At 42.4% G+C, this 26,692-nt stretch overlaps 1 protein-coding gene and 1 long non-coding RNA gene across 5 annotated transcripts in view; one reads left to right on the top strand and one right to left on the bottom strand.

Annotated features, from left to right (window-relative positions):
• The window catches only part of RASAL2 (RAS protein activator like 2), a 392,077-nt gene extending 390,160 nt beyond the window's left edge, over positions 1-1,917 (bottom strand). For all 3 annotated transcript variants that reach the window (XM_025285580.3, XM_025285578.3, XM_025285577.3), the window contains exon 1: positions 1,583-1,917. In XM_025285580.3, the coding sequence (XP_025141365.1) occupies positions 1,583-1,784 (202 nt within the window). In that variant the 5' untranslated portion in view covers positions 1,785-1,917. The remainder of the gene's footprint in view (positions 1-1,582) is intronic.
• A 499-nt stretch (positions 1,918-2,416) lies between these two features.
• Positions 2,417-21,272, top strand: LOC123333652. 2 transcript variants are annotated; one of them, XR_006551083.1, is made up of 4 exons: positions 2,417-2,595; positions 5,423-5,528; positions 18,389-18,500; positions 21,213-21,272. It is a non-coding gene; the product is annotated as an uncharacterized LOC123333652 (long non-coding RNA). The 2 variants fall into 2 exon arrangements; XR_006551082.1 differs by lacking the exon at positions 5,423-5,528.
• The last annotated feature ends 5,420 nt before the right edge of the window (positions 21,273-26,692 follow it).

Here is a 26,692-nt window from a genome sequence, read left to right on the forward strand (position 1 = left end):
ACTTCATACAAAAAAACAATATGCAAAAGAAGTATATAAGAAAAGATAGGACAGAATAGGAAAAAGCTGTAACCTCCAATATACTTTAATTCAAGTTCAACTTCAGATTTTCACCAACCTTTGTTATAAACCATTGGCTAAGTAGGACTAGCAGGTGAACGAAAAATCAGGCACTAAAGTTTTTAATCTGCTGAGACTGAACTGGATGACCTTGCATCATCTCCCACTTCTTTGCTTTAATTCTTTCAGTTAACTAAAATAACATCAAGAAACATTTACAAACAGCCAGCAAAATACAAAGTGCTGCATACATAAATCCTTTAAAAAAAGGCTATAAAAACTGCTGGAGTTTTAGAACTGCAAGGACCATTAAGAGATTATTTAATCCAATCCACTCATTTTACAGATGAGGAATAAGAGGTCAAAAAAGTGATCTGATCTGCTCCAAATCACATAGACACTTAGCGGCAGAACTGAGACAAAAATTCGTATCTCTGGACTCCTAGTTCTATGATCTCTCTGACAGTGATAGACAAAGTCTTGAAATCAACTAAACTATCCAGGAAGACAACTTCAAAGTCACAGTCACTCCTGAGTAGTAAACACATAACCTGCTCAGGATGGAAAAAAAAAAAAAAAAAAAAAGCCAAAAACACATAGAGTAATTGATCACTATAGGTTTGGATGCACGTGACTGCAGGATAACACCTTAAACTTGTGCTGATTTCAGGTGCTTCAAGTTTTCCATCTTATACTCAGCAACATGAGTAATGTCTTGTATATCCCTGTGAGCTAAGTGATAAACACCTTGACGTTTCAATGATTTGGAAAGCCACAGCTCAGTCCTGAATGCCAGGCTATAAATCTCTGGGCTACAGGTTTTCAAAATTAGCATGGCTTAAACGCTGCCACAAGGCTTGCCCTTATAGAATCTCATCATTCAGTTTTCATTAAAGAGGTGGTTACTAGGAATGCAGAAAGGGAAAGTTTTAGTGTGTTCATCACTTTTTAACTTGCTGAGTAGCAATCCAGTCACTTTACACAGAGCACCAGAAACAATAGTGCAATCTCAAACAATCCACACCCCTTGGACTAAGTGCTTGCCTTTGGAGAGTGAGGTTCAGAAAGAGGTTATAGAAAAGTAAGACTGTTCCCCTTCCCAAAGAAATACTTTTGATTTTTACTTTATTATCTTAACCTCCACTAAGCTTTTTCATAATATCTTGGTTTGCAGTCTTCCCTTGCTCAAGACTGATTGATTTCCTGGTGTCTTCTTCTTGAAGGTCGGCTGACCCCCTCCCTTGAAGTAACTACCTGAAAATTAAGGCTTTATATCCCAACTCCACCTTAAACTTACTGCAGGTACCTGAAAAGGTCCAAAGACTATACTGAGTCACATCTCTCTCAAGTACAAGTCTGCAGAAACTTGTCAGAAATGCACCCCCAGAACAAAAAGGGATGTTAGGAAACAGACCCAGGATGGATGGGGACTGAGAACGGATGGGACTGAGACCTGGGGAATGCATTTCTGCCTGAGCAAAGAAAAGAAACATCAGCCTCTAAGACGGCCTTAGGTCCTTACCGTACACGCGGACCCAGCTCTGTTGCTGGCACACGGACTCCAGAAGAATCCGATCCAACATGCCACCGGCCATGGCCCCACTGACCGGGACAACCGCGTCCAGCTCCTCCGGGGGGAGCGGCGAGTCGGACTCGAATCCCGGGAACATCTCTGGCCAGGACAGCGCCTCCGCGGCTCCTCCGGACGACAGGGAGAGCTCCATGGTGCCCCGGAGGGACAAGGCGGCGGCGGCGGGGCGGGCGCGCAGCTCCGCGCCCTGCCTGCGGAAAGGGGAGGCGGAGAGCGCAGTAGCGGGGGCACGGACCCGAGCGGCAGCCGGCGTGGACGCGGCTCACCTCCTTCCCCGCCGCCCACTGCCCGCGGCTCGGGCTCTGCAGCCCACCTGCAGCCGGCGGGCGGGACCCAGGCCGGGAGGCGGATCCAGCGTGGCCCCGGGCGGGGGGTGGGTCCGGGCTCAGGTGTGGGTCCCTCCCGGGAGGGACGTGGAAGGAGCCGGGAGAGACGGCTCGCCCGCCGGCCCCCTCGGAGCCGCCTTTCTGTGCCCCCGCCGGCGTCTCCCGCGGGCCGATCGGACCGGGGCTGGGGATGGAGCGGGGCCGGGCAGGGCTGGGCTGGGGGCGTCGCCGCCAGGGGCCGCCCCCTTTGACCGGCTCCCGCCGCCGCCGCCGCCGCTCAGGGGCTCCGAATGTCCACTCCCTCAGCCTGTGGGGAGGGCGGTGGCTCCGGGTTCTCGCCCGCCAGTCTTCAGCACCCTCCCCAGGAATGAACCCGGCCCGCCCCCTAACTCTCAGGCCACGGCTCCCGCCGCGGCTGGGGCTCCGGCTCCGACTCCGCCGCGGATCCCACAAGCCCGGCAAGCCGCGGCGGTGGCGGCGGCAGGCGGCATCCCAGGGTGATAGGCCGGAGCAATCGAGGGCCGAGGGCCCAGCCGCGTGTGCAGAGGAATAACGAGGCGGAGGAGGAACTGCTGCCGAAGGCAGGAAAAATCGGACACCGAGTTATTCACCCAGCCGGTACCGCCTACTTCCCAAATACTCTCTCCCCCGACCGCCCTACAGTGCGTTTCCCGGTCTCCCGGTCTCCCCAGCTGCTGCTTGAAGTGGAGCCGGCGTGAAGAGGCGGGGAGGAAAAGGGATGCGGGAAATTTAAAAAAGAAAGGAAAAGAACTTCCCTTTCCCCTCTCCCCCCTCTTCCTACCCCTTTCCTTGTATGTATGCATTTATGTCTATATTTATTTGGACCAACGTTTCTTTCTTATTGGACGGAGAGATTGGAGAGGCTGTTTTATTTTACAGTCACCCTAGGGGAAACGCTTCCTTCCTTCCCAGAGAGGAGAGTTGGCAGCGGGGTCTGGGATTGTGGAATTGTGTGGTATCCGCACTCTGCGCCCTGTCCGCGCTAAAGCTGGACTTGTCATCGGTTTAGAATAGCATGGCTCAGAAGTGTGGTGTGGATGGATGGACGGGCCTCGCAAGCACATGAAATGCTCAAAAGCCCCGAATTAGCTAAGCATATTTCTCTTTTTTAGCCTTTGATCTTTGTGCAATATCTTGGCTTTTTTTTTTTGCCAAATCTTTTAATGATATCTCTTGCGTTTTATTTTTGGTGTATTTGTAGACTGTCTCCCTTGACCTTGGGTTTAATTTTATGCCCACCCAAGGAGATATTATTTACCAATTCAGCTTTAAGAGTGGCTGGAAAAGTAATAATTCTCATTTTAAAACTGAACAGTAACAACTTAAAAGTGTCTTGCAAATAGTATATCTCCAGCAGTGTTTCTTGAACATGGTTATGTAAAACCGAACAAGGATTCCACAAGAGTGTGTGTGTGTGTGTGTGTGTGTGTGTGTGTGTATGTTTTCTCTTTTTGGAGGGTTTTATTCTGTGTTTTCCCCCTGTTTTTCTCTACTTAGCACAACAAGACAAGGAGACATTTTCAGTTTCTGTATTGTTTGGGTTTATCAAGAGCTATGAGGACACATTTTGTCATTTTCTCCAAACTCTTATTTAGAGTAATAGTGCTTCATAGCAGAAAGTAATCTTAGAGAGAATCTGATCCTGCTTCTTGCTTAACAGGTGAGAAAACTGAGGAACAGTCATGTTAGCTGGCAAAGCTTCAATGATAACTGGTTACTTCAGCTTGGAACCCTTTGTGATTAAGTTTGTTGATATGTGGCTTGGTGATGTATTGAAGTGATCATTTCCAGTATCTAGAACCCTGATTTCTTACTATCTGACTCCATAGTCAGACTTCCTAGTCTAAGTATCAGATAGCTCAGTGTTTGGGTGGACAAAAGAAAGTGCTGAAGCTAGAGATTTAGAGCCTAAATTCTGCACGGAGCAGAACTAGAGCATTTTTAGGTACATTAAATTGCTGTTTAAGTCATGGTAACAAAAGTCAGAGAGCAAGGAAGTAATGGGCATCAGATGTACATATTTGAGCACCTATTAGTCAATATATAAGGAATTTATTTACCCTAGCGGTTATTTCAGAGCAGCATCAGAAGTGCTGTGTGAAACAGTCACAATTTTTTTTTTCCTCTTTCTAGCTTGCTCTCTAATTGGCATCATTCATTCTTGAGCGGAAGAAAAAGCTTTCTACCAATCCCCAATAATCCTACTTTCTACATCCAGATTTCCCAAATCCCAGTTCCTGCTTCACTTCCCCATTCTGACCCGACTGGCTTCAGTAGTTCTATAGTTGCTTACGTAACAGTATGCCTGGAATTTATCTAATGTTTATAACTTAAAGAGATAATACTTTTCACAACCTGAAAAATAATTGTATGAGATAGAGCAGAACCAGTATTTTTTTAAATCACCATTTCGCCAGTGAAAAAAATTAAAGCATAGACGTCTATTAAGCAACCTACCTAAAGTAACATAGCTAGTTCATAGATTAAAACCCTAACTTCCTAATTTTTTACCTCACTGATGGATCTGGATTCCTTCAGGGTTCCCCACCACCCCCCACCACCTTACCTTTGGCAGATGGTTGGATGGCATCACCAACCCAGTGGACATGAGTTTGAACAAATTCTGAGATAGTGAAGGACAGGGAAGCCTGGCATGCTGCAGTCCACAGGGTCGCCAAGAGTGGGACACGTCTTAGCCACTGAACAACAACAACCCCCCTTTGGCAGGTAGAATTGTTCTAACAGTTGTAGAGCCAAAAGTAAATATTTCATGGCTTTTGTAAATTTTTATCACTTAAAAATATTGAAGAAAAATCAAACAAGCAAACAAAAGTGATAAACTAATTTGCATTGCTGGGAGGCAGTCAATCCTACTTGAATTTATACCAGTGGTATCTGCCTGGTATAATCCCAGATTTTAAAGTGAAGATAAATCCTCTGCTGTTAAAGTCTTAATTTACATTGTAGTTTGCAAACAGGCCTTTGTGTGTGAAATACAATAAAGTCTCATTTCCCTGCCTGCCCTACCCCCTTTTTTCTTCCCTCTAGAGCCTCTGACACTAAGCTCTCAGAGGTGATCTACATATTTATTGTCAATGGAATTCAACTCTAAGAATCTAACCCAAAACTCAAAACCAGAAGGAACTAAAAAACTGGGGAACTGGAGGAGAAAAGATAATAAGTTCCCCTGATCATACTCTGAAAAACAAAGCCTGACAATAACCTGAGATTTCAAAAGAAAGAAGCCTTGGGTTCTGAATGCCTGCGTGCTCACTCAGTTATATATGACTCTCTGCAATCCTGTGGACTGTAGCCCACCAGGCTCCTCTGTTCATGAAATTTTTCAGGCAAGAATACTGGTATGAGTTGCCATTTCCTCCTCTGAGGATCAAATATGCCTCTCTTGAATCTCGTGCATGGGCAGGTGAATTCTTTACTGCTGAGCCACCTGGGAAGCCCCTCTAAGTACACATTATCAATATAAAGAAGAAATGAGGATTTGGAATCTTGACTGTCAACTTGAGGACCAGGTAGGTACACGACCAATTTTCTCCTCTGTTCATCTGTCAGAAAACACAAAACTTCCCTGGTGGTACCGTGGAAAAGAATCCGCCTGCCAATGGAGGGGACGCAGGTTTGATCCCTGGTCCAGAAAGATTCCACATACCAAGGAGCAGCTACACTCACAGGCGCAGCAGCTACAGAGCCTGCACTCTAGAGCCTTCAAGCTGCAGCTACTAAACCTAGGTGCCTAGAGCCCGAGCTCTGCAAGGAAGAGTAGCCCCTGCTTGCTAAGGCTAGAGAAAGGCCTCTAGCAGCAACAAAGACCCAGAACAGCCAAAAATAAATTTAAAAAAAGAAAACACACACACACACACACACACACACAAAGAGGCTCCTTCATCACAAAGGCCCTTACTCTTTTCTTAAATCCAATTCCTTCCAGGCAATCTAGACACTAGCTCTAAGGCCCTAATCCCCCAAGCAGTTACACAACTATGGTTCACCAGCCACTCCCTTTCAATATTCCCTTTCCCCTTGGACACAATGATGTGGCACTCTCTTGATTATGTTCTATAACACTGATTATGCCCAGTTCATCAAAATGGAAGAATTTAGACACTTCTCAAGATTCTGTTGTCCATCTTCCTCCTGCCTCACTCTCCAATTCCTTGGTAATCTTTTCACCTGGAGGATTTCAGCTCCTTCACTTAGAGAATGTTGTCTCTAAGATATCCATTTCCAGCTGCATCCATAGTACTGAGGTCCAGTCAGGAGTGTGTAAATATTGAACACCTCCACTAAGATATGCATGCTCCCTGTACTTCAGACACGCTGCATGAAAGGTGAATTCTTTCCTGGTTTTTCCTGCCCAAACACCCTTCTCTTCTTGAATTTCCTTTTTATGTTAGAAGCACTAGTAGGTTCTTAAACCTGGAGTTAACTTTGAATCCCCTCCTCTCTCCCTAGCTTCCATAAATCCAGCCCATTTGGAATACTTTCTGTTCCCACTGATAGCATGCGAGCTCAGGATTATGCATTAGCTTTTTAGCTGTTCTCTTTCCTCTGAGATCTTTCCGCTTCCACTTCATCCTACACTTTGCTGTAGGTGACTTATCCTAAAGCACCGTTCAGACTAAGTCACACCCAAGATCAGAAAAACGGCTCCCTGCTGCTACTAAGTAAAATGCACACTCTACCAAGATTAAAAGGGCCTCCCCAATGTGCTCCCAAATCAGCACTGCTACCTGACTCGTAGCCTATGCTCATATAGCCACCCCAAATGGCTCATGTTCCCAAATACATCCAGCACTTTTCTTGCCCCTTGCCTCCTCTTGTTTCTTATATCTGAAATGGCCTTTCCTCTGTCTTTGCCTACTAAATACTCACCAACCTTCGCCTACTAAATACTCACCAACCTTCAAGCCCCTACCCCTTCCCCCATCAAATGTTGATGTCCTCCTCCAGCAAGTTATTTCCTATCATCCAAGCTGGCAGTGATCTCTGCCTCCTCAGAGTTCCCATGGCATTTGTTCATTTCTGCCCTCTGGAATCAATCACAGTTTATGTTGTGGTATCGTCTTTTGTGTAATTCTAATATCTGCTATTAGGTTATAAGCATCTTGAGGACAGAGGCCTTGGGTTAATTCATGTTTATTCCCTACAATGTCTCACATACCAACCCCTCAATGAAACTAGAAGCCAGGAAACAAGAAATTAAACTGAAAAAGAAAACCTGGTTGGGTTCATAGATGTTTGGGATTGCAAAAGACACTTACAAAGTTAATTTGATGAACCTTTGCCATGTAACCCCATTCTCTCCCAGCCTCTCCCCCATTAAGAAAAATAAATATGCCAACAGAAATAGAGTCACAGACATGGAGAATAGTCTTGTGGTTGCCAGGGGGGAAAAGAGGGGGAGGGATGAATTGGGAGATTGGGATTGACATATACACACTGCTGTATATAATAAAATGGATGCTAATAAGCTGCTGCCTTATAGCACAGGGATCTCTACTCAAATTCCATAATGACTATATGGGGAAAGACTCTGAAAGTAAGTGGATATATGTATGTGTATAGCTGGTTCACTTTGCTATACAACAGAAACTGACACAGCATTGTCAATCAACTATACTCCAATAAAAACAAACAAACAAAATATATGTATATATACACCTAGACCCAGGAAAATGACCTGGCTTGCCCAAGGTCACACATTTAGTGACAGATGAAGACTTGGAATTCAGATCTGAATCGTAATTCGTCAGCTCCATCAACAGATTGTTTCCTTCCTCCTCTTTTCTGTGCTTCTCTAAATGGATGTTTTTCTTGTTGATAAAGGTTTCCTAAGTAAAGTAATTTTACTCTTTTACATATTATTTAAGCTTAAAGCATTTGTGCCACATTTCTGGCCCCACATATAATTTTAGCAAAATTATACTTTTTTTTTTTTTTTATAAACCAAAGGACCAAACAGAGACATCAGAGAAACATCTGGTCTGATTCATCAGGGTAGCAGCAACATTTCTATTTATACATGAGCACAGCCCTATCTTTGTAGCTCTCAGCTGTTCCTCATTGCTTAGTATGTCCCTCTCTTCAACCTTGTCTGTCCGTCATCAAAAGAGCATCCTGCATCCTGAGTCTTAAGCAGAATCCAATGCAATGGAAGAAAATAGATTCCCTACTCCCTAGAAGGGGTCTGTATTTAAAAGGAACTGTTTCTCTACTTTCTGTCTTTTAATTCAAGAGCCTAGGACAGCAAGTCTCAAGTGGTTGGGTGACTGCCATTCATTCCACTGCATTCTGGGTAGAAAGAGTTGTATAAAAACCAAAGCTGTGGCATGAGTCAAGTTTGGAAGCAGGTCAGACAGAAAGGAAGTGAGTAGTCTAAATGGAGAAACTGAGGCTGGTGCTGAGAACTTAAGGAACACAGACTCTCCTTATAGCAACATTTGACAGTGATTGTAAGTTAGGAACGGTTGGATCTTAAGCATTCATTGGCACCAAGAACTTAGGAATCTTCTCGGGTTTTATAAGTACTCTTTTATACCTGGCCTGTGTTCCCTAAGAAAAAGTCACTGTTTATACCAGCCAATGACCATATTGTTTGGGAAAGCAGTAGAACAGACCAGAGACAAACAGACCTCCACCAGTCATTTCTTCTTGGCAAAATCTCCTTCAAAGTAATGACGTCACCTCAACATTCAATTACAGGAATGCAAAAAGAATAAAAACACTCAGATGGAACCACAAGGGCCACTGACATCAGGCCTCATTAAAGCCTTTAGAGGTCCTAAACATTGAAAAGAATAAAGTGCCCTACCTCGCCCCATGTAATTAAAATTAAAACATCACAAAGTATTAAAGCAACAAAGTTTTGATATTTTTTCAGTGATGACCACTACAGAACCTGCTTTAGAAATGGCCAGTATCAAACTCTTAAAACTTCTGTGTGTGTTTTTGTGTACTCTTGCTTTTGCCAGCACTCTGAACATCGCATCTTTTCCAGCTCTGCCTGGAATACACAATACCAATCATCTATTAACTAACACAATCTATGAAGGGGGTAATCTTTAGCAAGTTAATTCCTGTGTTTTTCTAGTAACCATAGAAACACTAAGTTACTTCACCCTAGTCAAAGAAAATGACCCCTTCCTTAGCATTGTAGTTCTGATGAGGCCTCAAAAGATGCAATAAAAAGACATCAAAGCCAAATGATTCCAGAGACGTGATGTTTTAAGTTATTTCACTGTCTTTATATTACCTTGAGTGGAGAAGGCAATGGCACCCCACTCCAGTACTTTTGCCTGGAAAATCCCATGGTTGGAGGAGCCTGGTAGGCTGTAGTCCATGGGGTCGTTAGAGTCGGACAGGACTCTTTCACTTTCACTTTTCACTTTCATGCATTGGAGAAGGAAATGGCAACCCACTCCAGTGTTCTTGCTTGGAGAATCCCAGGGATGGGGAAGCCTGGTGGGCTGCCGTCTATGGGGTCGCAGAGTCGGACGTGACTGACGCGACTTAGCAGCAGCAGCAGCATGTTACCTTGAGAGCAATACTATCATCATTGGTCAACATGTGATGGCTGCACTGGCCCATTTTCATTTGCCTCTAGTTTAATAAAGGTGTTGAGACATCAGTTACAGTAGCTGGAGCCTATTTAAGATGACTCTTGTGAGCAAAGACAAGAAAATATCTAAAATATATCCCAAAAGGCTGTCATCTAAATATGGATTAAGATGGTCATACCTCCTGAATGTCTTACCATTGTTGATCAGGGTTGATTGCTACTGAGAATAAGAACTCTGGAAACTTTTTTTTCCCCTTAAGATTTATTTATTTGTTTATTTTGGCTGTGCTGGGTTTTTGTTGTTGTGAGCAGGCTTTCTCTAGTTTTGATGAGCTGGGGCTACTCTCTGTTGCACTGTACCAGCTTCTCATGGCAGGGGCTTCAGTAGCTGTGGGTCACAGGCTTAGTGCTCCATGGTATGTGGGATCTTCCCAGACCAGGGATCAAACCTGCGTCCCCTGCATAGGCAAGAGGATTCTCAACCACTAGACCACGAGGGAAGCCCTGGAAACTTTTTTTGATCATTTTTCCCCTTGGTCTATAACAGGACATCCTCACAGGACAACTAGGGAGGAGCTAGAGATTTAGAAGCTAATAGTCAGAAAGTGGGGAATTGAAGTTTAAGATTGCTTAGCTATATTGTCTGAGTGATGACAAGATATAGAATGTGGTTCTGTTAAGTGGGTAACTGAATAGAAGAGAAAGTCATAAGGATTAAAGAAGTACGAAAATTAGGAAGCTAAGTTATTGAACTTTTAGATTGGTGGTAGATGGGATAAAACAGATGACTGTGGGTTAAGTCTCAAAGTCTTTGAGGAATTAAAGGAAGCAATCAGACGGGTGGTTAGTGGCAGGGAGGAGGAAAGAATAGCAATCACCCTTAAGAAAAGGATGAGTTACATTAAAGTGATGAGTGATGGTCTGGAAGTAGCAGTGGGGTTACAGATAGCCAAATGCCAACCCCTACACCTCAAGTCACTCTAGAGCACAACAAAACAAAGTGAGAAAATTAACAACCCCAACCAAAGATATTTGCAGGGCAAATCCTAGCCTTGAAGGAAATCCCCTTAATTCAAGACAAGAAGTAGAGCATATACCTCCAAGAAGAAATATTAAGAATTGTTGAGTATTTTATTACAATGAAATATTGACTCCAGACCACTTAGTGGAAAGGATAAGTAAGGAGTTTGTAAGTGACAGGTACAAGAAATGAAAATGAAAAGGTTCATAGCATAAGCTGAAAAAGTGAGAAAGTACAAACCATTAAAGAAAGGGACAAGGGTTAAAGCGAGAACTGGTGACTAGAAGCATTTCCCTTTTAATCAGTGACTGAGAATTATAGGGAAGAAAAAGAGCCAAGCTTCAAATATTATATTTTGGTGCACAGTTTTTGGTATCCCAATAGGGTAAAGCTTCTGTCAAAATGCAGGGATGTGGTAACGGCTGCCACAGAGTTTATAAAGAGGCTGTGAAGACAGAGATTCTAAACAGGCCATGAAGACTTTATTCTTAAACAATCTGTGTCTCTGTGTGTTTGGAGTTGTAGCAGTAAGCCTAGTTAGAACAAAGCTACTCTTTAAATTTGTGGCTCAGCAAAGGGGCCATTTCTCCATTTCATGAGAACTCAGATGTATTGATCTCTTTATTCGATTCCTGGACTCTCTTAGTCCCATGTTCTACTTGGAACCAGTAATTGCTCATCTGAAACACTCTCACACCAATCTCTTCCATTCCCTCGCAGCCTGGCCTATAGCATCAACTCTAGATCATTCCTACAGTATGCTTTTTTCTGCTCCTTCTTCTTAAGTAGCTGAGGCTGGAGAAAATAACATAACCTAGAGTCTTGCATTGCTACAGATTTAACTCATCTGGGCCTTCAGAGACTCCATCAGTCTCTTAAGTTATTTTTGATCAATTGCTGCTTCCATTCTCTCAGGTAAATATACCTAATCTTGGGAATTCCCTGGTGGTTTAGTGATTAGGATTTGGTGCTTTCCCTGCCGTGGCCCGGGTTCAATCCCTGGTTAGGGTACTGGAATCCCACAAGACTCATGGCACAGCTAAAATAAATATATACCTAATCTTTGTCTCTCTCCTCAAGACCTGGTCAATGATGATTCTTATTCTCAAAATGTTTCTGCCTCCTATTTCAAGGAGAAAAACTGAGGCCACCAAACAAGATCTCCTTCAAAGTCCCCAACCCACCACCATCTTTTCCTTCAGTCTCAGAGGAAGAGTGGGCTCTCTTCTTTTTCGAAAGCCAAACTATCCCACCTCTTTTGGCTTCAAACAATTATCTTCTCTCTTTTTTTTCTTTCAACCACACTTTTAGCACTAAACTAGTACATAAACTAAGGCTTCTTCCCTTAGTTTATGTGTTCAGCTCTCTCATCTAATCAAAAAGCTCCTGACCTATGAAATCCACTGGTATCTGCAATTTTCTTTAAAGTACATCCATAAAATAAGATGGGTTGGTGAATGAATAGATGGACAGATATGTGATAAACCAAATATAGCATGTACATATGCAAATCCTTTGATGCTTTTTCCTATTGAATTTGTCTTTATCTCCATGAAATTTACATATACATTAATATATACTGAAATGTACTTTTCTTATTCTATATTGTGTTTTTAAAATTTATCTATGTTGATACTCAAGGATCAAGTCCGTTCATTTTAACTGCTGTGTAGTTTTATACCATATAAATATTCCAATATTAATTTATACATTCTGCTACTAATTGCTGTTTCCTAATTTTTATGATTGTGAACAATAAGTCAGTGACCACCCTTAAGGCAATTCTCCTTTTGCATATGTATGTATAAGTATTTCTCTAGATAATATGTCCAGAAATTGAATTGCTATGTAGTAGGGTACACACACCCCAAAAAAGTGCTATTTCTCTTCTATTTTATGTCTATCAATAAAGTCTTATCATTTGTTTATATAAGTATTAGATTTTTTGGTTAGATTTATTTTTGAATACATTATGGCTTCTCTTGACACTATAATTTAGATATTATTATTACTCTATTTTCTAATTGGTTATTGCTTATATATAGAAACACTATCCATTTTTGAACATTGGTTTTGTGTTTATCAAACTTAAAAAACTTTCTGCTAAGTACCGATTACATGTCAAAAGATTGTCTTGAATGTTCCTGTCGATAATCATATTATTTTCATATAATGAGTATTTTGTTTCTTTCTTTCCAAACCCCCATTTCCCCACCTTGTCTTACTACATTGGTTAGATCCTCCAGGACAATGTGGAATAAACACAATAGTTATGTCTTGTTTCTGACTTTAAAGAGGATATTTCTGTTATTTCACCATTAACTGTGATGTTTGCTGAAAGTTTTTCATATTACTAATTATTTGATCTATTTCTAGTTCTCTAAGAAGGATGTTTTAAAATCATAAAGTGAGTGTTAAGTTTTACTAAATATTTCTCTTTGTATTTATCATGGTGGTCATTTAGTTTTTTCCCTTAATTTGATAAGCTGGTGAGTTACATTAACAGATTTCCAAAAATAAAGTATCGTTCCATTTCTGGGATAAACCCTTCTTGATTATATTGTATTTTTAATGAATTGTAAATGTTTTATTTAGTGTCTGTGTATCTATATTTACATGTGAGACAAGCCAATAACTTTCCCCATCTGCTGCTGTCCTCATTTGGCTTGAATGTCCTTCCTGGATACCCAAGGGGGTTGCCTCCCTACACAGTCTTCAACCCGTTACTGCTCTATGACCACAGCTCTCAAGATGACTTCCAGGCAGATACATTGAAAGTCCTATATTGCAATGCATCTGTGACATATAACAATCCATTCCTTCTTAAAAGTTACTCTTTATTTTAATTACACTCACCCGTTCTCTCATTTGTCTCCGAGCATTCCTTCTCTACCTTCTTTTTTGGCTTATTTATCTTCTCCTTGGAATCTCCCTTGACCAGCACTCGTTTCACTTTTCAAGTTTTCCTCGGTGATCCGACACAACCTCAGTGTTTCAACTATGCCAATTACAGAGATGAATTTCATTGCTGTACCTTTATCTCAGATCTCTCCCTTCAGTTCTAGCTGATCCTGGCTCAGTCTGGCTGTCCTAAAGTCAGCTGGGACTTCACATGTTTAGAATAGAACTCTCTGTCCTCTCCATCAAATTAGTTTCTCCTCCTGTAGACAGAATCCTAACTCTTGACCCCATATTTGTCATCCAAGAGAGAATTCTTTGGATTTTTCTCTTTCATTTCTCAAATCCAATCAATTACCATGCCTGGCAATTCAATTTGCTCAACATCACTTGATGTGTTCCACCTCTCCATCTTCACAGATGGTGTTCTCTTCATCTTTCACCTGCTGCTGCTGCTAAGTCGTTTCAGTTGTGTCCGACTCTGTGCAACCCCATAGACAGCAGCCCACCAGGGTCCCCCATCCCTGGGATTCTCCAGGCAAGAACACTGGAGTGGGTTGCCATTTCCTTCTCCAATGCATGAAAGTTAAAAGTGAAGTTGCTCAGTCGTGTCCGACTCTTTGTGACCCCATGGACTACAGCCTACCAGGCTCCTCTGTCCATGGGATTTTCCAGGCAAGAGTACTGGAGTGGGGTGCCATTGCCTTCTCCCATCTTTAACCTAGACTAGAACAAAATTTATATAATAAATCTCATTTGTTTTTTCTGCCTCAAAGATAGATACAACCACAGGTGCCACGACAACCACTTTCTAATTGTTCTCTTTACAATTTATTTAAAACTCAAATTTTGCCATTCCATTTTTCTGCCCCCAAACCCTCTGTTTCTCCATTACAGGTAGAATTATCTACATTTTGTAACACAGTATTCAAATCCCAGGGTTATTTAGCCTTTACCTTTTTCTCTAGCTTCATTTATGTCTTAATCTTGTCTCCAGCGACTCAAAACCCTGTGTAGCCTATGCATTTTTTTCCCCTTCCATGTCTTTGCCTTGTTGTTCCTTCTAGAAAGCTCCACTTCCCTTCACCTCATCTACCCCAACCCAAACCTGATTGCCCATCCCCCAATCTTGACATGACTAACCTTTCATATCCTTTAAGATAGAACTCAGTTGTCAGCTCATTCAAAAGCCAAACTGATGCTGACCCCTCCTGCAGGTTTCACTAAGTGCCTCTCTTCAATGAGCTCATAAAAGTTATTGTTATTACTATACTTTGCAACTATTATTGCATTATAATTATTTGTTTATGTATCTCCACTGGATGGTGAACTCATCAAGAGAAACAATTGGGTTGTATTCATATTTAAAGTTGGAGAGCTTAGCAGAGTATCTAGCTCAGAAATATTTGTTGATTTCAATTAATAAATGATTTAGTTGAACAGAATATGCTCTTTGAAGAAGCTCTGTGTCTTTGTGATTATTATTGCTTAAAATGTAGCTTTCACTGGGCTTTTCCTACCACATAGACTTCATAAATTTAAATGTTTTTGTTCTGGCAAACCAACTCTAAGAGTATTAATAGTGAAAAACAGTGACCTCTGAGTGTAGCTAATATGGTCTAGATTGGAGTATGGAACCACACGGGACAATGGAAACAAACAAAGCAGGACGGAGTGATGGAAGGAGAGGATACAAGCCGGAACGAATACTGCCTGCCATCTCTAACTAGGGTTTTCACTAACACCGTGGTGCCGAGTGATGGATATTTATCAGTAGAATTTCGCTGATAGTGGCTCCTGGATTGTCTGGGAAGTCAGATATCACCTTGAGGTTTACATAAACTCATCTGGAAACCCCATCCCATGTCTTATGGAGAAACCAATGCTCTCCCCAAACTCCCTGAAGTTTCTCTGGGCTCCCCATTCTCTTGATAATCAGGGTTTGATTTCTGGCTTCTGCTGAACTCTGCTTCTTCACTGTCTGTCCTGCAGCTGTTCCTTTATCTTCATTTGGCACTGACTCAAGGCTAGGTTATAGCCCCTCCTCCTAGATCTCCCACCCCAAATTCATGAGAGGCAGCTGTATGCAGTAGACTCTTTCTGGAGATTCAGAGATAACATTTGCCAGATAGGTGGCTAAAAGGCAAATACTCTGTACTCGTCGGCTGCCAATTTACAACTACAAATTTGATCTTCTTGCTCTGTTTCTACCAACCAGAAGTTCAGCCTCCTGACATTTTGCCTAGCCTCCTCTCCCACTCTTTCTCCTCATTTACTTCTTTTCTCTTCTTGTATTTTCCAATTTCTTATGAAGAATGATTTTGTGATCTTTTGTTGTTTCTTTACAACACATACAGAGCTTATACTTTCACTCCTTAGGCATCTCTCAAGATATTATTCTAAACAAAGACAAGTTTTACCTATAAAGAAGGTAATGCCAGTTCATTAAATAATATTTTCTTATGACTTGATTAGTTTCTACTTATGATACATATATGTTTATGTGTCAGAGAGCTAAAAATGTAATATTCTTCATTTTAATTCATATGATTGCTTCTTCCCAACTAAATTTTTTTTTATAAAATCTTATGTAAAAGAACACCTTTAGTTCTTACTAATGATTGGTGCCTCTGCCAGGAGGTACCAACCAACACATATAATCACCATCCTGGCTTATAAGTTGGGACAGCCAAGAAGTAGTTGTTATGGAATTTTGTCTGAACTGGGCCTTAAAATAGTCTCAACTCAAGTCAATACCTTTAAATAAACATTCCTATGTTTGATACATGTGAGGTGTGTGTGCTAAGTCACTTCAGTCATGTCTGACTCTTCATGACCCTACAGACCATAGCCAGCCAGGTTCCTCTGTCCATGGGATTCTTCAGGCAAGAATGCTGGAGTGGGTTGCCATGCCCTCCTCCAGGGGATCTTCCTGACCCAGGAATTGAAACTGCATTCCTTATGTCTCTTGCATTAGGAGGCGGGTTCTTTACCACTAGCACTACCTGGGAAGCCCTTGATACTGTATATGTGGCTAATTGGAATGGAATATTTCTGAAGAGCAACAGAACAAATATTGATGGTTCCTTAGCTTCTGGAATCCCAAAGAGATTTTTCTCTTTTGGAAAGACTTTAATTCATTGTTTCCAGCAAATATTTGTCAAGAGCCTACTGTGGGTCAGGCAGTATGGTGAACCCTGGGGACTGAGTGGCAAAAAAAAGAGTTGAACTCTCTGCTCCATTGGAGCTTATATTCTATCAGGGAACACAGTCAATAGGAAGGAAACAGATAATCACACACTGTGGTGAGTTCTAAGAAGAAGGTCAGCATGGCCAGTTGATAGAGAACAAGTGGTGGGGAAGAGTCGTTTGGGAAGTCCTCTTTGAGCTTTGACCTGTTATCTGAGACCTAAGAGAGGAGAAGGAACCAGTCATGCAAAGAAATGGGGAGATCAGTTAAGAGGCCGTTGTAACAGCCCAGAATAGAGATAATGGGGGTTTAGGCTGGGGTTGTAGCAGTGGAGAGAAAAGAAAGAGGTAGTCCAGATAAGTCTGGTGGTACAACTATAGTAGCATTGGCTGATATTACATATAATCAAAGAGAGAGAGAGAAAATGAGGGATAATTTCTATGTTTGTGGCTTGGACAACTATGTAGTTCATTTGGACACTAAGATGAAGATCAGAAGAACAGGTTTAGGTTCGGAAATCTAGTGTTCCATTTTGTATCTATACATTTAAGATGCCTCTTGAACATTCAGATGGTGATATCGAATCTATGAATCTGAAGTTCTGGGAAAGGTTAGGGCTGGAAATACCTATTTGGAGTCATTCAGCACACAGATACCATTTAAAGTCACAGGATTGGATGAGCTCTCCAAGAAAGAGTTATCCCTGGAGAAGAGGACTCAGGCCTGAGCACACTTAGAGGTTGTACAGAGAAATGAGAGGCAGAAAAGGACTGAGCAAGAGTGGCCCACGAGGCAAGCTAAAGCCAAAAAAACATTGTACTTTGAGGTCAAAGAAAAGATGGGCCAATTAAACCAGGGACAGACCCCATGTCCACTCTATGCTGCATACCTCAGTGTAAGATTCTGCTCAACCTGTATGTTTTCTTAGCCTGTAGGTAGAGGTCAAGAAAGGTTTCTAACATCAAACCTTCCAGAAAAGTTTTTGCAACCTAACTGGGTGTCTGAAGAGGTATTTGGATGTGTTCTGGTTCTTCCAAGGCTGTGACTGAACACAGTAGTGCTAAGCAGTCAACAAGTGACTCCAGGCTGCCTTCATGTTGGCGTGAATCTGTTGGCTGCTTCTTGGTGGATAATTCCAAAAGATCTTTGTGATGAGAACAAAGTGTAAAGGCATGATTATAAAATTAGTATGGGAGTTTCACAATTTCCATGGTAAAAGCTGGATCATCTTTGTTAATCTGTGCCTAATTCCTTTCTGCAGGAGGCAGGAATAGCTAGAAATAAAGAGCCGTGCCTCTTTGTCATCCAGTTCCTTTGGTTAAGTCCAGCTCCCTGCTGAAAGTAGGAGCATCAGTGGAAAGAAACCCAACTTTTCATCTTATCTTACTATAAACAGCACTGACATTCGAAAAAGCATGCCTTTGATGGCAAGTCCTGTGCCAATGCAGGATACAGCCATTTTGATACAGGCTGTTTTATTACAGTCAATTTGCTGACACACAGCTTTGACACAGTCATTTTGATGCCAGGAACATCTTGATGTGGCTGCCTTGAAGTGGCTGTTTTGATATGGGAACATTTTGATTCTGCCTAAAAACAAACCAATAAACTTTTCGCCTAAAAAAATTATTGCCAAATAATGCGCATTGACAGACCTCCTCAGCCATTCCCTGAGCCCTATCTCAATCCCACCTCCCTCCAACAGATGCTGGACTGTAAAGGTGGGCAGGAGGACCCCTGAAAGGAGAAAATCATGATGAGGGAGGAAGGAGACTGGAACCGTGGACCCAGCTCAGCAATACAACCTGAAGAGAAAGGTAACTGCTCTTGAACCCACCCTGTCTTCACACCTTAAAAAAGTCAGTTCATCTCCATAAAATGGCAAGTGGCTGAATAAATTCTGCTCTAAGAGAAACCCCCATCCTTAATCCCATCCCCTCACCTTGCAAGAGCTGTGCCATGACCAGGCATTTCTTTTCTTTTCCAAAGAAAAGAAAACTAAACAGAAGCTTGCTGCTAAGTCACTTCAGTCGTGTCCGACTCTGTGCAACCTCATAGACGGCAGCCCACCAGGCTCCCCCGTCCCTGGGATTCACCGGGCTCCCCCGTCCCTGGGATTCTCCAGGCAAGAACACTGGAGTGGGTTGCCATTTCCTTCTCCAATGCATGAAAGTGAAAAGTGAAAGTGAAGTTGCTCAGTCATGTCTGACTCTTAGCGACCCCATGGACTGCAGCCTACCAGGCTCCTCCATCCATGGGATTTTCCAGGCAAGAGTACTAGAGTGGGGTGCCATTGCCTTCTCCAAAACAGAAGCTTAATAACATCTATACTTCCTGTATGAATGGGAGATACCCAAGAAACAGTAACTCCAAGCAGGCATTTCTTTGGCAGGATATGTACAATTGAATGCTGCTGCTGCTGCTGCTAAATCGCTTCAGTCATGTCCAACTCTGTGCGACCCCATAGAATGCAGCCTACCAGGCTCCCCCGTCCCTGGGATTCTCCAGGCAAGAACACTGGAGTGGGTTGCCATTTCCTTCTCCAATGCATGAAAGTGAAAAGGGAAAGTGAAGTCGCTCAGTCATGTCCGACCCTCAGCGACCCCATGGACTGCAGCCTTCCAGGCTCCTCCGTCCATGGGATTTTCCAGGCAAGAGTACTGGAGTGGGGTGCCATTGCCTTCTCCACAATTGAATGAAACACCTACTTTTAAGCAGGGAGCTTAGAAAGAGCTACAGCCCTGCATACTCAAACTGGAAACCAGCAACTCCAGGCTGCCAAGCAACAGAAGTGGACATGGCAGAATCATACAGTTGGGTTGGTCCAGGATTGATATTTTGCCATTCAGATGTGACTAGATGATAGGGAAAGGAAAATAAAATGCCTTAGGCCCATGGTCTCACTTATATTATCAGGGATCCATCAGGGATCTATTATCAATTGTCCAATTAGTTGAATGGAGAATATAAAATGACTTCCTTTAGAACAAATTCTTTTTTCTCTTCAAGAGCTCACTCTTTTAGCAATAATAGAACTGAAACACTCTGGGAAACCAGTTAAGTCATTAATATGATTAATGGTATAATTTCTCCAGTACTAGGTGTTCATATTATTCACATACATGAGATAAAATATTAAATATTTTCAAAAGATGAATCTCTGTCTATTTCTGCCACCATTATCTCTTTAAAGATTTGAAGTGTTATTTAATTGAATTTGAAGATGTCCTTGGAGGGTATTAAATGAAATGTAATATGAAAATCTATGCAGTGCACATGATTTGTTTTCTCAAAATATGAATTTCCCCCCTCCCCAAACCCATTTACTTCTTTTACTGCAAGCATTTCCTATTTTATTTTTGTTTCAATCCTTCCCAAATACTCTGATTTCAATTGAGGTCAGTAGATAATGTATTAACTCTACTATGTGCCAGTCATTTTGCTAGGTAATACATTTTGCTAGGGAACAAAAATATAAATATGAATCAGAAATAGTCTGCTCTCAGAGAAATATTGAGGGAAATTAGACTTGTCTAGAAACAAAATACAAAGATAGAGTTGTCACCAGGCACTCATGCATTTGAATATCATCTGATAAACTGGCATAATTAGAATGACTTGGGACCACAATGACTAGATTTATTAAGCCCCATTGGGAGAAGGAAAGGGAAGATGGCATTTAACTGTGGATATCCTACTTGGGTGATAAGCACTGTGTTGTTCCACGAATCTTATCTCATTTAATCCTTCGAACAGTCCTATTTTACAAAGGAGTAAACAGCAATTCAGCAACATTAAGTACCTTGCCCAGGATCACACAGCCCAGGTTTGGTGTTGGAGGCTTAATTTAAACCTGGAGGAATCCGTGCTCCTTCCAGTCCCCTCAAGGAAGGCAGCAGTGTGAATTACAGTTGAGTCAAGAGAAGGATTGGCAGCTCTTGACATTGATGTTTGAAAGACTGACTTTGGGTTATTAAAACTATATAAATAGAAGGGAAAACACACGGTAGTCATAGCCAATCTAGATCCACCGCTGAGCAAGTCTGCAGGCACTTCAGTCAAAACGGCTTGGTAAATATCACTTGGTAAAAGCTTTGCTGGGCTGTCAGTGAGAGTAACAAAAAAGTAACAAAAACATAAAGTTTACCTTTTAAAATGACTACACCAATTCTTTAGCTTCTTTTTTAAAAATGTTAAAAAAATTTTTTTTGGAGTATAGATTTACAATGATGTGTTAGTTTCAGGTGTACAGCAAAGTGAATCTGTTATATGTATACAATATGTCCACTCTTTTTTTTTAGATTCTTTTCCCATCTAGGTCATTATGGAAATATTGAGTAGAGTTCCCTGTGCTATACAGTAGGTCCTTATTAGTTATCTATTTTATATACAGTAGTGCCTATATGTCAATCCCAATCTCCCAATTTATCCCTTTCCTGCCCTTAACCCCTGGTAACAATAAGTTTCTTTCTACATCTGTGATTCTACTTCTTTTTTGTAAATAAGTTCATGTGTACTCTTTTTTTTAGATTCTTCATGTAAGAGATATACTGCTACTGCTGCTAAGTCACTTCAGTCGTGTCCGGCTCTGTGTGACCCCATAGACGGCAGCCCACCCGGCTCCCCCGTCCCTGGGATTCTCCAGGCAAGAACACTGGAGTGGGTTGCCATTTCCTTCTCCAATGCATGAAAGTGAAAAGTGAAAGTGAAGTCGCTCAGTCGTGTCTGACTCTTAGCGACCCCATGGACTGCAGCCTACCAGGCTCCTCCATCCATGGGATTTTCCAGGCAAGAGTACTGGAGTGGGCTGCCATTGCCTTCTCCGATAAGTGATATATATTTGTCTTTATCTGACTTACTTCACTCAGCATGACAATCTCTAGGTCCATCCATGTTGCTGCAAATGGCATTATTTTGTTCTTTTTTATGACTAACATTTTAGCTTCTTGAATGTAGAAATTTACTTTTTACTCCAATGAGAAAAAATAATAATTATAATCAACATTTATTGAATACACACTAATGCTGGGCTCTCTGCTGAATATACAGAATCACAGATTGAGATCATGGATTTAGAACCAGGTTTAGAGGGTTCAAATCTTGATTTCACTACCTGTCGCCTATTACCTTCACCGAGTTACTTAACTTCTCTGGGCCTTAATTTCCTCATCAGAAAGACTCCATAGTGTCTGATAAGTAAGCATCTAGTGAGATCAGCCATTCTGATGAAGTTGGAGTGTGTTTAATGACTATCCTGGGTCATGAGTGAGTTTCCTGAGTACATCCACCCATCAATAAATCCAGGCCTCCTTCCTTGGGGTTCACTGCAAGGTAGGGGGTCACGTACACAGGGTGAGCAGGATGGAGCCAAGTGTCAGAGCACAGTGGTCATCACGGCTGCCGGAAGGCACTGTAAAATAAGGGGAAGTCTGTGGTAGAAGCAAGGTCCTCATATGATGCCAAAGGGAAGTTGAGCTGGCAGAACCACCAATGTGGATCACAGTTTCAGGGAAGTCAGGTGGTCTGCTCCCACTTGTGCCTGGCTGCTCCAACAAAGGTCCCACAGTGTCTCTGATAGCCAGACTCTGAAATAATCCCCAGTGGTCCCCACTGTTTAGTAGTCACTTGCTCATACAGTTCCCCTCCCACATGGCATCAGGGTTGATCTATGTAACAGGGCAGAAGTGATCCTATGACACTCCCAAGATTAAGTAATAAAAGACACTGTGACTTCTGTCCTGGTCTCTCTCCTCTTTTTCAGATCACTTATTCTGGGACAAGCCAGCTGCCCTATCTTGAGTGTCCAGATGGAAAGGCTCACATGGTGAAAAATGGAGGCTTCATGCTAACAGCCATCTAAGTGAACTTGAAAGTATTATATTCTCCAGTTCCGATCAAGTCTTCAGATGATGGCACCCCAGCCAGTTGCTTCATTGCAATCGAGAACCTGAGCCGAAAATACCGAGTTAAGCCACTCCCAGTGGGTTCAATCCCTGGGTCAGGAAGATCCCCTGGAGGTGTGTATGGCAACTCACTCCAGTATTCTTGCCTGGAGAATCCCATGGACAGAGGAGCCTGGAGGGCTGCAGTCCATGAGGTGACAAAGAGTTGGACTCAACCGATTTGACTTGGCATACACACAAGCCACTCCCAGATTCCTAACATTCAGAAACTGAAATAATCAATGTTTGTTTGTTTTCTTTGATGCTAAGTGTGGGGGTAAATTGTTAACAGAACAACAGATCACCAGCACACACACACACACACACACACACACCCTCCTCTCTCCATCCTTTTATTTTTTGACCATGGACACGTGGCTTGTGGGAACTAAGATTCCCAGTCAAGAGCACGGCAGTGAAAGCACCAAGTCCTAACAATTGGATCACCAGGGCACAGCCTCAGCTTCTTTTCTTTCTCTCCAGGAAGGAGGGAATCTTTTCTACTCTTTAGGGAAAATCAACAGCCCAGAGACAATGCTTCTCTTCCTATCGGAGTCAGATGTATTGATTGACTGGCATAATCTTCTTAATGGGTTTGTGTGCGTGCATGCTAAGTTGCTTCAGTCATGTCCAGCTCTTTTCCACCCTACAGACTGTATCCTGCCAGGCTCCTCTGTCCACGGGATTCTCCAGGCAAGAATACTGGAGTGGGTTGCCATACCCACCTCCAGGGGCTCTTCCCCACTCAGGGATCAAACTGGTGTCTCTTGCGGCTCCTGCATTGGACACAAATTCTTTACTGTTGAGCCAATGGGGAAGCCTCCTTAATGGATTTGGAGGTTCCCCAAAAAGGAGACATTTTTTTCTCCTTTTTCTCTCTTGTCCTCCCTCCCCTACTCTACTTTCAAGGAAGGGAATTTGCTAATAACTTTAAGTTAATATATCAAAAATATTATTCTACCAAATGCATTATCTCCTTTAATAACCCTATGAGATGAGTGTTCTTATTATCCCCATTTTCTCACAAAAAGTTATCTTGCTTTAGGTCATGTAGCTGGTAGGCAGCCTAATCAGGATTGAACCTCAAGTTTGACTGACTCCAGAAACTGCTTCTAACTATCAGGCAATATCACCTCCTTACACCAATTATTCCAATGTGTGATATTAGAATCTAATGAAAAGATGATATTTGTGGAGTCTGCATATCCACAGTAAAGTACAGCACCTAAAATGAATCATTAGTGAGTATTGGTTCCAAGAAATATTTATTTATTCTAAGTACAGTTAAGTAGCTGACATATCCACCTATGTTTCAAACTTGTTTCTGGAGTAGGATAAAACACTTTCCCAGGCAAGCTCCTCCATCTCACACGAAGCAGGCAATTTGGCTAAAAGCAGACGTACTAGTGGGAGAGGTTCTTCGACTTCACTCCAGACCCAGCTGAAACCCTTATAGCACATTCCCTTCCATTCTCCAACGTGGCTCTCACATGTTCTTCTTTCTCAGCAAATCTGCAGCCATCCTTCCCACCCACACATGTCGCTTCCCCTTCACTCTCAGCAAGTGACTCCACAGCCACTGACAGGGAAAGTACAAGCCACCCTAGACAACCTCGGATTCCGCCCAGCATCCTGCAGCCTGGCTCCCACCAGACGCACCCCATCCTCCTCCTCTGGGATTACAATGCAAGTCTTTCTCCTTCTCTCTGCAGCTGAAACCCCTGCCTGTCCTTTGCATCCCAAACCCTTCCACTTTCTCAGGAATCTATTGTTTCCTTCTTCTCTCTTCACTGCCCACCTTTCCCTCCCCAGTGAAATCCTTTCATCAATATATAAAAATGTTTCTCTTAGCTTAATAAAAACAAAACAAACAAGCATCCTCCCGTGGTCTCTGCTCTTTTCCCCTTCTCAGCCTGGTGTCCCTCTTAGGAGTTGCCTGTGCCTGGTGTCCCTCATTCTTTACCTCCCATACACTCACCCTCACTACATCTCAGTTCATGCCATCAATGTTTTTCTCAAGCTACATTACCAAGGACACCAATGATCTCCTTACTGTAAAATCCTGTGCACTCCATTCATTTCCTCCCCTCTCAGGGTTTGACACTATTGTTCACCATCTCTTAAACTGCTTTCTTCGCTTGGCTGGACTGTCTTTCTTCCTCTCTAGCTGTACTTCTTTAAAGCTCCTCTTCCACTGACTTTCCCTTGGAGCCCTGTCCTTTTCATTTCTCAATGTACCCCATTTCCAGTCAAAACTGATGATCACACCTTTGACTATCTCTGAAATCAACTCACTTATTTTCATTTCCTCCTCCACTGTCTAAGCCAAGCCTGTCTCCTCTAACCAGGATTACCACCAGCATCCCCTGACTAGTTTGCTTGCCTCCAGTCTTGTCCTTCCCTAATCCATTCTTTATCCTGCAGACAAAGTGATCTTTCTAGAGTACAAAATTTTCAAGATAAAACCCTAACTTCCTGGCATGGCGTGTGTGACCTCTTGTGACCTAGCCATCTGGCCACAAAAGCTCTCTCTTCTTTGTGCCCTCTCCATTGACACAGTCTCCTGTCTGATCTCAATGAGTGGATGCTGGATTCTCTGCTAGCAATCTGTCCTTCGGTTCAGTTGCTCAGTCGTGTCCGACTCTTTGCGACCCCATGGACTGCAGCATGCCAAGCTTCCCTGTCCATCACCAACTACTGGAGCTTGTTCAAACTCATGTCCTTCGAGTCGGTGATGCCATCCAACCATCTCATCCTCTGTGGTCCCCTTCTCCTTTTGCCTTCAATCTTTCACAGCATCAGGGTCTTTTCAAATGACTCAGTTCTTCGCATCAGGTGTCCAAAGTATTGGAGTTTCAGCTTCAGCATCAGTCCTTCCAATGAATATTCAGGACTGATTTCCTTTAAGATGGACTGGTTGGATCTCCTTGCAGTCCAAGGAACTCTCTAGAGTCTTCTCCAACAACACAGTTCAAAAGCATCAATTCTTTGGCGCTCAGCTTCCTTTATAGTCCAACTCTCACATCCAAACACGACTACTGGAAAAACCATTGCTTTGACTAGACAGACTTTTGTCAGCAAAGTAATGTCTCTGCTTTCTAATATGCTGTCTAGGTTGGTCATAGCTTTTCTTCCAAGGAGCAAGCAGTAACCCAAAAAAAATAAAGTCTGTCACTGTTTCCATTGTTTCCCCATCTATTTGCCATGAAGTGATGGGACCAGATGCCATGATCTTAGTTTTATGAATGTTGAGTTTTAAGCCAACCTTTTCACAGTCTGTCCTTTGTATCAATTTAAGTAACTCCTCCTCTTGGACATCTCTCCTCCACTAACTTATATGCCTGCATGTTTCTACCTATTGTGGATTAGGCTGAAGTACTTTCCCAGGCAGGCTTTTGAGTCTCATGCAAAGTCAGGAATTTGGCTAAAAATGTATATCACAGTGATGGGTAGCTTGAGCCAACATATCTCCTAAATACTTTCTGATTTCCTTCATTTCCTTCAATCATAGAACATTTGTCTGATTTCTCTCTTTAGACTCAAGGCACTTAAGACCATAACCATCAAGTACAGTGGTTAAGAATTTGGGCTCTGGAGCAAGATTGCCTGGATTCAGAATCAGACTCTGCAATGTCCTAATTTTGTGAGATTAGATGACTCGCTAATCTATGCCTTAGTGTTGTCATCTGCAAAATGGAGGTGATAAAGTACTTACAGAGTTGCTGTTAAGATCAAATGAGAGAAGCTAAGGAAAGCATTTTGCATGGTGCCTGGCATATAGCAAGCACTCAAAAGAGAGCTGTTATTATTTTTTAAATATAATTTTATTTATTTTTTACTTTTGGCTGTGCTGGGTCTTCATTGCTGCAAGGGCTTTTCTCTAGTTGTGGCAAGCGGGGACTACTCTGTAGTTGCCATTTGTGAGTTTCTCATTGTGATGGCTTCCCTGTTGCAGAGCATGGGCTTTCAGGTATGTGGGCTTCAGTGGCTGTGGCTCCCAGGTTCTAGAGCACAGGCTCAGTAGTCATGGCACACGGACTTAGTTGGTCTGCGGCATGTGGGATCTT

Source organism: Bubalus bubalis, chromosome 5, assembly GCF_019923935.1.
Source record: "Bubalus bubalis isolate 160015118507 breed Murrah chromosome 5, NDDB_SH_1, whole genome shotgun sequence".
In the NCBI taxonomy this organism is placed as follows: domain Eukaryota; kingdom Metazoa; phylum Chordata; class Mammalia; order Artiodactyla; family Bovidae; genus Bubalus; species Bubalus bubalis.